Raw genomic sequence first — 13,840 nt, 5'->3', positions numbered from 1 at the left:
TTGATTTACAATAGGTGTTCTCACTCGGATATAGAGATTTTAATTCTCAGTTAATTTTTTGTAGTACTCGTTTGCCCCTTTTATCTTTAGAAGCATTATTCTAAAAAATACACTTATTTCCTATGAAATTATGCAATGTAATTATATTGTAGCCTAAAATAAAATTTTTGTACTTCATTTTAGCCAATTAGAAATTTTTAATATAAAAATATAAAATAATATTTTATAATACTTTAGAATAATACTTCTAAAGTATGATAAATTATAGTATGATTTATTTTAGGATAAAAAATATATATAAATTCAAAATCAAGTATGATCACTAACTTGAGGTTTAGTAGTCAATCCATAAATAACATATTATAATAAAATAATTTATAGTTGGGGTAAATAGCATTGTTACCTCCTGAACTTTTGGCGAGTTTCACTTAACCCCCCAAACTCCAAAAATAGATATCTAACATCTTAAACTCTAATATTTCATTCGTTTTACCTCTTCCGTCAGTTTTTGGTTAACGGAGCTTGACGGAAAACTAACGGAAGGGGTAACATGAACGAAATATTAGAGTTTAGGGTATTAGATGTCCATTTTAGGAGTTCGAGGTGTAAAGTGAAACTTCGTCAAAAGTTCAGGGGGTAACAATGCAATTTATCCTATATATATATATATATATATAGAGAGAGAGAGAGAGAGAGAGAGAGAGAGAGTTGAGCTGGAATGCTATCGGTAGCAAACGGGCTCCGTTGCCACCCATTTATTTTCGATGATGGAGCCTTCAAATCGACGATCGACACCATTGAACATGATCTACATCACTTGAAGTATCTAGAAATCAAATTTCAAATCTTTTCGACATCATTGACCTAATGATCAAAGGGTTTCAAAATTTGTAATTTTAATGGTCGATATGAGGTGTTTTCTCATTTAACGGTGTAAAGTTATCCAAATCAATTGAATTTTTGTTAAAAAATTCTTTAAACTATTTAGAACAAAATTTATACTCTCGATTTTGATTACAAAATTCCTATCATTACTTTTTAGAGGATATTCATTTTCAACTGTTCATTTTTACGCCCACTTGATAAACAAGAGAACAATATCGAAAAAGTATAAAATTGATTTCTAGATACTTCAAGTGGTATAGATCATTTGCAACGGTACCGATCGTCGATTTGGAGGCTCTACCATCGANTATATATATAGGGTAAATTGCATTGTTACCCCCTGAACTTTTGGCAAAGTTTCACTTTACCCCTCGAACTCCTAAAATGGACATCTAACACCCTAAACTTTAATATTTCGTTCATATTACCCATTCCGTCAGTTTTTCATCAAGCTCCGTTAACCAGAAACTGACGAAAGGGGTAAAACGAATGAAATATTAGAGTTTAAAGTGTTAGATGTCTATTTTAAGAGTTTGGGGGGTTAAGTGAAACTCGCCAAAAGTTCAGGAGGTAGCAGTGCAATTTACCCCGTGGGACTCTTGACTATGAATTATTTTATTATAATATGTTACTTATGGATTGACTACTAACCTTCAAGTTAGTGATCATACTTGATTTTGAATTTATATATATATATTTTATCCTAAAATAAATTATACCATAATTTATCCTACATTTTATTGTAAGAAAATAAAAGCGAAAGAAATGAATTAGAGTTGCTTAAAGATAAGAAAAGTGCGATACTAACTACCTACGATGCTCGAATACTCTACTGTCTTGATGTTCTTGCTAATTAATATGATTGATTTACAATAGGTGTTCTCACTCGGATATAGAGATTTTAATTCTCAGTTAATTTTTTGTAATTATGCAATGTAATTATATTGTAGCCTAAAATAAAATTTTTGTACTTCATTTTAGCCAATTAGAAATTTTTAATATAAAAGTATAAAATAATATTTTATAATACTTTAGAATAATACTTCTAAAGTATGATAAATTATAGTATGATTTATTTTAGGATAAAAAATATATATAAATTCAAAATCAAGTATGATCACTAACTTGAGGTTTAGTAATCAATTCATAAATAACATATTATAATAAAATAATTTATAGTTGGGGTAAATAGCATTGTTACCCCCGAACTTTTGGCAAGTTTCACTTAACCCCCCAAACTCCAAAAATAGACATCTAACACCCTAAACTCTAATATTTCATTCGTTTTACTTTTTTCGTCAGTTTTTGGTTAACGGAGCTTGACGGAAAACTGACAGAAGGGGTAACATGAATGAAATATTACAGTTTAGGGTGTTAGATGTCCATTTTAGGAGTTCGAGGTGTAAAGTAAAACTTCGTCAAAAGTTTAGGGGGTAACAATGCAATTTACCCTATATATATATATATATATATATATAGAGAGAGAGAGAGAGAGAGAGAGAGAGAGAGAGAGAGAGTTGAGCTGGAATGCTATCGGTAGCAAACAGGCTCCGTTGCCACCCATTTATTTTCGATGATGGAGCCTTCAAATCGACGATCGACACTATTGAATATGATCTACATCACTTGAAATATTTAGAAATCAAATTTCAAATCTTTTCGACATCATTGACCTAATGATCAAAGGGTTTCAAAATTTGTAATTTTAATGGTCGATATAAGGTGTTTTCTCATTTAACGGTGTAAAGCTATCCAAATTAATTGAATTTTTGTTAGAAAATTCTTTAAACTATTTAGAACAAAATCTATACTCTCGATTTTGATTACAAAATTTCTATCAGTACTTTTTAGAGGATATTCATTTTCAACTGTTTATTTTTACGCCCACTTGATGAACAAGAGAACAATATCGAAAAATGTAACGACCCAGCCCACTAGCAATAATAACTCGTTGGGCCTAGTCAACAGCCCAAAATGCTTAAGCCCAGTTATTATTACTAGTGTCTAGGTCTATTATAAACCCAATGACAACCCCATTCCTATCCGATGTGGGACTATTGGGGTGTCACAGACTCCCCCCGTTAAGGTCCTGACGTCCTCGTCAGTCCAATCACACACAGCCCAAGATCACCAGGCTATGTGAGACTCGTCTCGCTAGCCCGTCATCCAGACCCTGGCTCAGCCGAGACTCGCCACACATGTCCAGCTGGTAAACCGGCTCTGATACCAAATGTGACGCCCCAGCTTCCAGGAGGTCACCCATCCTAGGACTACTCCCATCCTAGCACGCTTAACTCTCTTAACCTCTTGGGCNCGACCGACTAGATCGCTAACCTCACAGATAATCACAGAATCGCTCTACTATAAATATGAAACAGGGTATGCAGAATAGCTAAGTAGAGCAACAAGGAAATATGGTATCACATACAGATAGACTATACTCCTACACATGATACTAAGCATGGAAACATCTGAGTAGAGTATAATCAAACAACGTGGGTGTAATGTAAACAATAGAGGTGCAAAGCTCAACATGTAATATAAGCATGGATAATAACAAAAGAGCAAGGATAAGAAACCATCACCAAGCGTGCACCACTGTACCAACGTCGGATCGAAGTACCCACCTGTACAACTGTCGCGCCTGTCTCCTGACTGCAAAAGAACGTCAACAGGACCTAAGGAAGGTCCTCTGGATTAGTGTTTAACCCACAACTAAGAAATACTACATCGTAATCCCGCTAACAAACCCACGGAGATCAGTTTCCCAAAATCGACTACCGTAACTCGCCGGAAGTCCCAAAAATCGCACCAGGACTCCGCCGGGACCCACTAACTATCCGGGAAGGCACCGACTCATGCCACGAGTCATTCGCTGCCTCTAAACACTTATTTTAGTATGACATGGCAGCAAACACAAGGATACACAACCAAACAACTATTGGTGGATAATTGTTGGGATCCGGGTTCCCGGAAGTGTCTATTTCCACACCGGAACCCATCGCCGCTCACTCGTCATTTCTGAACTCTTGAAATGACGCGAGTGACCAACCAACAAGGCTCAGCGACTACACAATAGCTCACGAAGAACCGTCGGAATAATTCCGAACCAAAACCGCGTTCCGTCGGCGGATTTTGCCGACAAACGCACCGGAATTATTCCGACGTCGATTTGGACAACATCGACATCCTCTCACCCATCCTAGGACTACTCCCATCCTAGCACGCTTAACTCTCTTAACCTCTTGGACCTTGCCACCACCCAAAATGCTTAAGCCGGGTTAAGAGTTTTAGCCCTATTATATCTCATATATAGGACTATCTGGGGTCTCACAAAAAAGTATAAAATTGATTTCTAGATGCTTCAAGTGGTATAGATCATTTGCAACGGTACCGATCGTCGATTTGGAGTCTCTACCATCTAAAATAAATGGGTGGCAACAGAGCCCGTTTACTACCGATAGTATTCTAGCTCAACTCTATATATATATATATATATATATATATATATTGGTTAATTGCATAGCAAATATATCCTACAGTTCAACTTTTAACTCTTATCCCTACAAAAGTCTAGTGATATTCATATTTATCCCTCTAGTTTGTTGCTGTTAGAGAACTATTTATTTTTTAATAGCAGATAAGTAAAATGTCAATTTTGTCATCACAAATATGTCTCTCCAAAAGCCCCAACTGCTATAATCGTGCAAAAATATCCCCCCAAAAATTTTGTAATGGTCATCTTCTTCCTCTTTAAACCCAACCCAATCTACCATTGTTGCAACCTCTTCTCTCACTCATTTTCTCTTAAATTTTTTCTTTTGAGCAAAATAAAAAAAATCATAAAAGAAATTGAATAGAGAAGCAAAATGCATTCGACATGGGCGAAGCAACACGCGTCATGGATGAAAGGGAACGGAGAAATTCTAGTTATGGGTTCAAAACTAGCATGAAAGAGGAAGAAGAAGAAGAGTTCTCATTGCTACGATCTTTGTGAAGCCCCAACTTCCTAGGGAGTCACCCATCGTAGGACTATTTCCGTCCTAGCACGCTTAACTTTCTTAACCTCTTGGGCCAAGACATCACCCAAAATGCTTAAGTCGGTTTAAGAGTTTTAGCCCTATTATGTCTTATATATCGGACTACCCGGGGTCTCACATTCTCCCCCTCTTAAGCCCTGACGTCCTCGTCAGGCTCAGACTCACAAGTACTAGCTAGGCGATGTGAGACTCGTCTCGCTAGCCTAAACCAACCTTGTGGCGAGCTGCATTCCACCCATAACAGTCAATGATATGAGGGCCTTGCTCTCCCTGCTGTATAATTCTAACTCAGCCGAGACTCATTTCACACTTTCGACTGGTAACTGGTTCTGATACCAACTGTGATGCCCCAACTTCCCAGGAGGTCACCCATCCTAGGATTACTCCCGTCCTAGCACGCTTAACTATCTTAATTTCTTGGGACTAGCCACCACCCAAAATGCTTAAGCCATATTAAGAGTTTTAGCTTTATTATATCTTATATATAGAACTATTTGGAGTCTCATAGTTTTAATGTGAAGAAAGTATAATATAAGAGGGGTAAAAATATAAATTTATATTATTGACTAACTAAGGTTAAGTATTTGCCTATGGTTAACTAAATTCTTCTAACGAATCCTAATAACATGGGCATATTTGAAAATAAGGTTAAATGCATACAGGTCCTTACAAACATAGTGAATTGCAAATATATCCCTACAAAGTTCAACTTTCATATGTTGTCCCTGCCAAAGTTTTAATATTTTTAAATATGTCCTTCTGGTTTGTTACCGTTAGAGAACCGTTTATATTTTAACAGCTAATAAGTAAAATGTCAATTTTGCCATTACAAATATGTCCCTCCAAAAACCACAACAATATAATAGAAGAGGGGTAAAAATGCCCAGTTATCTTATAAACTAATCAGAGTTAAGTATTTAACTTATAGTTAACTAAATTTTTCTAACGGATTCTACCAGTAGGGACATTTGAAAATATTAGGACTTTTGCAATGACAACATATGAAAGTTGAACTTTGTTGGAATATATTTACAATTCACTATGTTTGTAGGGACCTATATGTAATTAACCCTTGAAAATATTAGGACTTTTGCAGGAATAACATAAGAAAGTTGAACTTTGTAAGGATATATTTACAATTTGCTATATTTGTAGGGAGCTATATCAATTAACCCTATATAGAGAGAGAGAGAGTAAAAGAAGAGAGAGAGGGAGAGAGAGAGTCCACTATTATCCTCTTAAGAGGATAGAAGCTTTTGTCCTATTAAGTCATTTTGGATGATAATGATTCTATATTGCTGAACGACACTGTTGAAATTGATTTACATTATTAGAAATAAGCAAACAGATCATATAGGCCATCAAAAATGATCGATTTTGTGATCCTTTGATCACTACGTAAATAATTTTTAAAATTTATGAAATATGGTATTTAGACGCTTTAAATACTCTAGATAACTTTAACTGTTTTGATCATCGCTTCAGAATTTCTATCATCTAAAACGACTTGATAGGATGAAGGACTCCATCCTCCTAAAAGAATTATAGCTATATCACACACATATATATAACTAGGCTAGAATACTATTAATAGTACTAAGTCATTAGTGCTATTAGGTTTTTGGTACTTGGATGTAGTGATGTATGGCTAGGATGATAGCGGCCCTCTAGGGTTGAGTGGGTGGTTGGTTGAATAACATGATCTAAGGGTGGAAATGTTCAAGGGGTTAGACCTAACGACAGAAAACTTGATAGCACCAAGTGCGTGGTGCTGTTGATAGCATTGTAGCTGGACTCTCTCTCTCTATATATAGAGAGGGAGAGAGAGTTGAGCTGGAATGCTATCGGTAGCAAACAAACTCCGTTGCCACCAATTTATTTTCGATGATGGAACCTCCAAATTGACGATCGGCACCTTTAACTGCACATGATCTAGACTAATTGAAGTATTTAGAAACCAAATTCATACTTTTCCAACATTATTTTATTGTCCATCAAGTTGACACAAAAATAAACAGTTGAAAATCAATATCTTTTAAAAAGTAGTGATAAGAGTCTTGTAATCAAGATTAAGAGTATAGATCTTGTTTTAGATAGTTTAAAGAATTTTCTAACAAAAAATTCAATTGATTTGATATCTTTACACCGTTAAACGAAAAAATATCTCATATCAACCATTAAAATTACAAAATTTGAAATCCTTTGATCATTAGGCCAAGGATGTCGAAAAAATTTAAAATTTGATTTCAAGATGCTTTAAGTGGTCTAGATCATGTTCAACGGTGTCGATCGTCAATTTAAAAGCTCCATCATCAAAAATAAATGGGTGACAACGGAGTCCGTTTGCTATCGAGAGCATTCCAACTCAATTATATATATATATATACATATATATATATATATATAGAGAGAGAGAGAGAGAGAGAGAGAGAGAGAGAGAGAATTTGATAGCACCAATTGTTTGGCACTATTAAAAGCACCCGGTCGGACTCTATAGTTTTTAGTATTAAAAAAATAATATGACAAGTGAGAGAAAACTTGTCCTCAGATTGGTCAATTGTAAAATCTACAATCCAAAATGTGTTGAAGGTGTAGCATTGCTCCAAATATCATGGTCATATATCTCTGCAAAATGTTAGCTCATTGTTGTCTCTTTCTTCTCTTTCCGAAAGAGCCGGACAAGGATGAAGCATCGGAGCAAAAATCCTTCTCCTATATATGTGGCTCAAATCTCTCTCTTTTTTTATATGTAATCTACATATCTAAAAAGTGAGCTAAAATTTTTACACTCTTCATTCAAGCGTTACTTTTCTCATACCAGTCTTGTCAATCTTTGTCTAAATCTTTGGATGGATGGATGTAAAATTTACACCCTATGTTTTGATTTACAAATAGTATTTCTCTATCTACAACGTCTCTTTTGTTGATTTAATCTCAGTTCCCTATTTAGAACAAAAACATTTTGATAACTCAAACTAAATCATTATCTCCACAAGGGAGAAATTAGTGTTAAAATTAAAATTTGTTCATAATAAGATCATTTACAATAAAGAGTTTCTATGTAATATGGTCATATTTTGTCAATTTTTGTAGATAATACTAGAAGTTAGACTTAGAGGTGAAAAAAAAAAAAAAAAAAAAAAATCAATTGGACATGCATTTATGCTCTGCCTTGCAGGAAGTTACCCCTAACATTAATCGAATGTTTCGAACTTTTGGCTGGTGGGATGACTACAATTGCTCAGATTCATCAGAGAATGCTATTGAAGGAGATTTTTGCATAGTGGTATAATTCTTTTTTCCTTTTTTTTAACTACGATTTGTTTTTTTTTTTTTAGAGAGAAAGGTAGCACGTTACCCGCTTCGTTACTTCATTTAGAAATAAACTAAGCTGAAAATGTGAATCAAGTAGGATTCAAACTTGGGTCTCGGATACCAACCACGAAGCCCTTTTGCCACTTGCGCTAGGGACGGTTGGTACGATTTGTTAGTTACAATCATTTAAGACTCAAATAGTTTTCAATGAACTTTGATAATGAACATTGCTTCTTTTCGTTTTGTTGTCCTCCGGATCAATATAGTAATTAATCTATTTATTTAGACATTATTTGATATTAAATACATCCCACGTACTTTGCTTCTATTTAGGTTCCTTTAATTTGGTAGCGTTGTCATTAATTCATTCTCTAGATCAAATACTATGTGATTGAAAGTGCAAGTAAATAACCATCTAAATTTTTCTTACTGTTGGTTAGATTTTGATGTGCCAGTCCAAGAAAAACTGATCCTAAACTTAATTTTATCTGTTTTATTCCCAAACAATTTTTTTTTTTTTTGAGAGAAAGGTAGCACGCTACCCGTTTCGTTTATTTCATATAGAAATAAACTTTGCTGAAAATATGAATCAACTAGGATTCGAACTTGGGATCTCAGGTACAAACCACCGAGCCCTTACCACTCGCTCTAGGGACGGTCGATTATTTTCCAAACAAAATGCACATAATTAATTTACATATAGAATGTGAGTCCAGAAGAGTAGGAAAATTAAAGCAATACCTTACGGAGACCTTAGTTTTCAGATCTGCTTGTTTTTACATTTTGATTAACAGTTGATTCATTTTTAAATGGTTAGTTGAGCAAGTTCCCTATCAAAGCAAAAAGATGCGTAAGCTCGATAGCGAGGAAACTCCCTGGATGCGAGCTGAATGTTGGCATTGGCAGGAGATTATACGTCGCCAATGGACACCTAAAAAGGCCCAATCGTCCTGGAATGCACTGCGAGATACGTAAAACTCAAGCGAAGGAAGCGGTGAAATTGCTCAACTGCTCACGAAATGCTGTTTTCGGCGGCGACATGAACTGGGATGAGCATAGAGATGGCCAATTTCCTCTCCCTAAACGATGGGTTGATGCTTGGACTCGTCTGAAACCTAACAACAATGGATGGACGTACGATACCAAGTCGAACAAATCATTGAAAGGTCGAAAACTACTGCAGAAAAGGTTGGATCGGTTCGTGTGCAAACTGAGGGACTTCACGTTGAAAGACATCAAAATAATCGGGAACGATGCAGAACCGCCTAGCGATCACTACGGATTGTTGTTGACTATATGCTATAAGTAGCTACTGGAGTACTCTCTTAAGCAAGGTCAAGTACTCTATCAATATTAATAGCTGGTGTGCCTATTTATGTTTGCCTTTAAGATAGAAAGAACTTTCTCCTTTTACTTTGCGGTTGCTTAATCTAGTACGCAAAGAGTGACGATAAGGTTATGCATGGATATTTCGCATCATATTGTTTGAAGTAAAAAAAAATTATAATATATATATATATATAAAATATATGATAAAGTAATTCTAATCATAATCAAAATTAATTAAATTCGAACTCATACAATTCTAATAGGTCTCATGTTGATCAAAAAATTTTGGAGCCAATAATAATAATTTAAACATATTCAATTGGCCCATTTATAAATACGAGTTGGTAGGCCTTATGAAAGCCCGTTGAATTTTTAAGTCTATACAATAATTTGGGCTTTATTTCGGCCCAACGAATATTATTATTTGTGCCCAACAAGTTTCATCTAAGTGGGTCCAATCAATGACCGCCCATATCCATATCCTAAAATTTAATATTCAATTAGAAAATATCTTTTATCCTAATAATCTCATTACATATCCTTTTTCATTCAAAATTCAATTTCAAATTCTCAAATATGCATTAGAGTCTAATCGTCTCTACGTATATATTTTAGAGTTCGATCATATTCACCTTAGTTGTATATTTAAAGGTGGAGATATGACCAAACTCCAAGTTTATGTATTGAGATAGGTCGAATTTGATATTACCCAAAGTTAGAGAGTGGTTAATTCATGAGTGTATGTATCAGGATTAACCGAGTATAATATATTTTCCACTATGTTTATATATGCTAGAGTGAGGATCTTACTAAGCCCTAAAGTATTGCACTAGGCTTCATTGGATTTGATTTGCATGAGTTATAAATATATGTATTAGAGTTTGATCGGGTATGAATTTCGCTCTAGCTAGATGTGCTAGAGTACCGTTGACTAGGTGCTTTTAATAGTATAATAGCCTAGTTCAATTTTGATAGTATTAACGAACTAGAAGATTATTTTTTATCTAAATTTTTTTTATCTATTTTTTGAGTTGTAAATTAAATAGATAATTGAGATGCCATCTGTTTAAAACGATGACAAAATATAAAATGATAAATTGGCGAACTTATAGAAAGGTAACCAAACACACAAATGGGCTTCTCAAGGTTATGGTTTGTGGGGGCCTGTACGCGATTTCTCTTGGGCCACTGCTGTGGGCCTGGAAGCAGGAAGAGAGAGTTTTACCTGGTACGGTGGGCCCTTCTAGGAAAGCGGTGGACGATTGTTCGCCGTTGATGGTAGCGATGGATGGAGGTTTCAGGTCGAATACTAGGGAGGAAAATGGTGCACTGATGCTACACGTGGGAGGCGCGATCCCCTGTCTTGACGTAAATAATGACGCTCAACCGGCTAGGCCTTTTGAAGGAGAGGAGGTGAGGGACATAGCTAGAGTTGACTGTGTGCATGGGGTTTGGGTCGGACCTCAAGCGAAGCCGACTGGATATACGGGATTTCCGAGGAAGAAGCATGGAACCCCACCAACACGAACCAGTGCACGGCTTGCGTGTGGGGAGAAGTCTACTGTCCTTTCCAAAGCAGCTTCCAGGAAGGCGTTGCTGAGGGAGGGTGGCTCTGACTCCGTGACCGAGGCTACGGTGAGGAAGATCATTCGGAAGAGTCGTCGCTGCAGGGTGATCCTGGATGACGTGGAGGCAAACCATTTCGCCATAGCCACGAAGAACCGTGCGTAAGCGAGCTATATGGTGGAGGGAGTTAACACATTGTGACGACTTTTTGGAGTGTGGTGTCTCTTCTTTATGATGTTTAGGGTTGTTAGTTGGAATGTTAGAGGGCTTAATGACTCTTCTAAACGTTTTACGGTTAGGGATGTTATTTCGAAAGTTTGTAATGTAGTTGTCTGTCTCCAGGAATCAAAAGTACGTCAGGTATCAGGGTCCTTCCTTCATAGTTTAGCAGGGTCTTTTATTGACAAACGTGTTTTTGTCGAAGCCAATGGGGCTTCTGGGGGTTTAATCACCTGTTGGAGCTCCAGAGTTTTTGCCTGTCATGAAGTGATCGTGAGACGTTATTCCATTACGGCACTTTTAACCCTGCTAAGCAACGGAACACGGTTTTTTGTGACTAATGTTTATGGGCCGCCCACATGGGATAGAAAAGAGGAATTCTACTCGGAGTTGCTGCAGCTGAAAGGTGTTGTAAAAGGAAGTGGATAGTATGTGGGGATTTTAATAGCACAAGGTGCCAAGAAGAGCGACGTGGGAAGACTTGGAGCTCGCGAGCAACCGATTTATTTAACAAACTTATTATGGATTTGGAATTACTAGATCTGCCCATGTCTAATCAATCTTTTACCTGGTCCAATATGCAGTAGAAACCATCACTCGCTAAACTGGACCGATTTCTAGTCTCGACCGAATGGGAACAGACTTTCCCTCTTTCGAGGGTTATCGGCCTTCCGAGAGTGATTTCAGATCATTGCCCCATTCTCCTATCGGTCGAGAGAGCTACTTTGAGACTGAGGAAGGTTTTTAGGTTCGAAGCCGCTTGGTTACAACATGACGACTTTGTAGCCAAATTGCCTGGCTGGTGGCAAGAGGGGGCTAAGAAAAAATCAGCTTTACTAACGTTCACAGAAAAACTGAGGCACTGTAGAACAAGGATTAAAGAGTGGTGCGCTAATGAGTTCTATAATATTAAGGGACAAAAGTCTAAGATAATGAATGAAATCCAGGAGATCGATAACGAAGAGGAGAGGGGTGATTTATTCCCGAAAACTGTTAAACATAGGGAGGAGCTTAAGGCTAAACTTATAGGGGTGCTTAAAGATGAAGAAGCGATGTGGCGAACCAGAGCGAAACAACATTGGTTAAAAGAAGGGGACAGCAATACAAAATTTTTTCACGCAGTAGCAAATGGCAGAAAGCGAACGAATAGGATCGAAACGTTGGAAGATGGCGAAAAGGTTTACCTTTCGGAAGGGGATAAGAAGCATCACTTATTTCAGAAGTTCCAGGAGCTTTTCACGCCGGAAGATTCGGCTCCAAATTTGCTTGGGGATTGGAGTAGCCTCTTCAGATCGAGGCGCGTTAACTCCGACACTCTGACTCATATTTCGGGGCCTTTTAGTATAGGTGAAATTAAACAGGCGGTCTTCCAATTGGGAAAAGACAAGGCGCCAGGGCCAGATGGCTTTTCATTGAGTTTCTATCAAACTTTCTGGGACACACTGCAAGGTGACCTATTGAACCTTTTCCATGAAATGTTTGAGGGGAGTCTGTCCACCGGCCCCATTGATTACACATACATCTGTCTTATTCCTAAGAAGGAAGGTGCTAAACGGGCAAATGAATTCAGGCCTATTAGCCTCCTAAACGGGATCCAGAAGATCATATCTAAAGTTTTAGCCAATCGATTGGAACAGGTTTTGAGCGATCTAATATCGCCCTCCCAATCAGCTTTCCTGAAGGGGAGGAACATCACTGATGCTTTTGTAACCGTTCGTGAGCTGTTAGGCTGGGCTAATAGGTTGGGAGCTGAGGCAGTCGGGGTAAAGGTGGACTTTGAAAAGGCTTACGATAGAATTTACTGGCTTTTCCTCTTTAGCTGTCTAGACTGGTGGGGCTTCGACGAAAAGTGGTGCAACTGGATAAAACAATGTGTCTACAACGCCAAGGTTGCAGTCCTGATTAACGATAATGCCACTAATTGGATTAAGACGAAGAGGGGTGTACGACAAGGGGATCCGCTGTCCCCTTATCTTTTCATACTCGTCGCGGAATGTCTTGCCAGACTGACTAACGAGGCTATTAGTAATAATCTCATTACTGGCATCGACCCCACAGAGACATCCAGAACTACCCTCATTCAATTTGCTGACGATACCTTCTTTTTCTGTAAGGCCAAGAAAAGATGATTGAGAAACCTAAAATTCATTTGGCAACTCTTTGAATGGGCGTCTGGATTGAGAATTAATAGAGAGAAGTCGGAACTCTACTATACCGACCAGACACAGGGAAAGGCCAACTGGATGGCGCACTTACTCGGATGTAGAGTCGGCAGTCTACCCACCAAGTACCTTGCTTGCCTCTGTCGATCAAACCCCCTTCCAAGGAGGACTGGAGGGGCATCATCCGTAGAATCTAAAGTAAAATCGACGGGTGGCAAGGAAAGCTGTTTTCGAGGGGGGGCAGACTTATCCTTGTAAACGCAGTACTCTCTAATCTACCCCTTTACTATCTCTCGGTCTTCACGACTCCTAATTGGGTAATCA

General features: G+C 37.4%; 1 protein-coding gene across 3 annotated transcripts in view; it reads left to right on the top strand.

The window, feature by feature from the left end:
- The window catches only part of LOC109708656 (tyrosyl-DNA phosphodiesterase 2-like), a 25,453-nt gene extending 15,752 nt beyond the window's left edge, over positions 1 to 9,701 (top strand). For 2 of the 3 annotated variants that reach the window (XM_020230472.1, XM_020230470.1), the window contains 2 exons: positions 8,104 to 8,211; positions 9,058 to 9,701. In XM_020230472.1, coding sequence (XP_020086061.1) covers positions 8,104 to 8,211; positions 9,058 to 9,549 — 600 coding nt within the window. In that variant the 3' untranslated portion in view covers positions 9,550 to 9,701. The remainder of the gene's footprint in view (positions 1 to 8,103; positions 8,212 to 9,057) is intronic. The other variant, XM_020230471.1, reaches the window with a different exon arrangement.

This window comes from Ananas comosus, linkage group 4, assembly GCF_001540865.1.
Source record: "Ananas comosus cultivar F153 linkage group 4, ASM154086v1, whole genome shotgun sequence".
NCBI classification, from domain to species: domain Eukaryota; kingdom Viridiplantae; phylum Streptophyta; class Magnoliopsida; order Poales; family Bromeliaceae; genus Ananas; species Ananas comosus.
The sequence above is the reverse complement of the archived record's forward strand: the minus strand, read 5'-3'. Positions and strand labels throughout refer to the sequence as shown.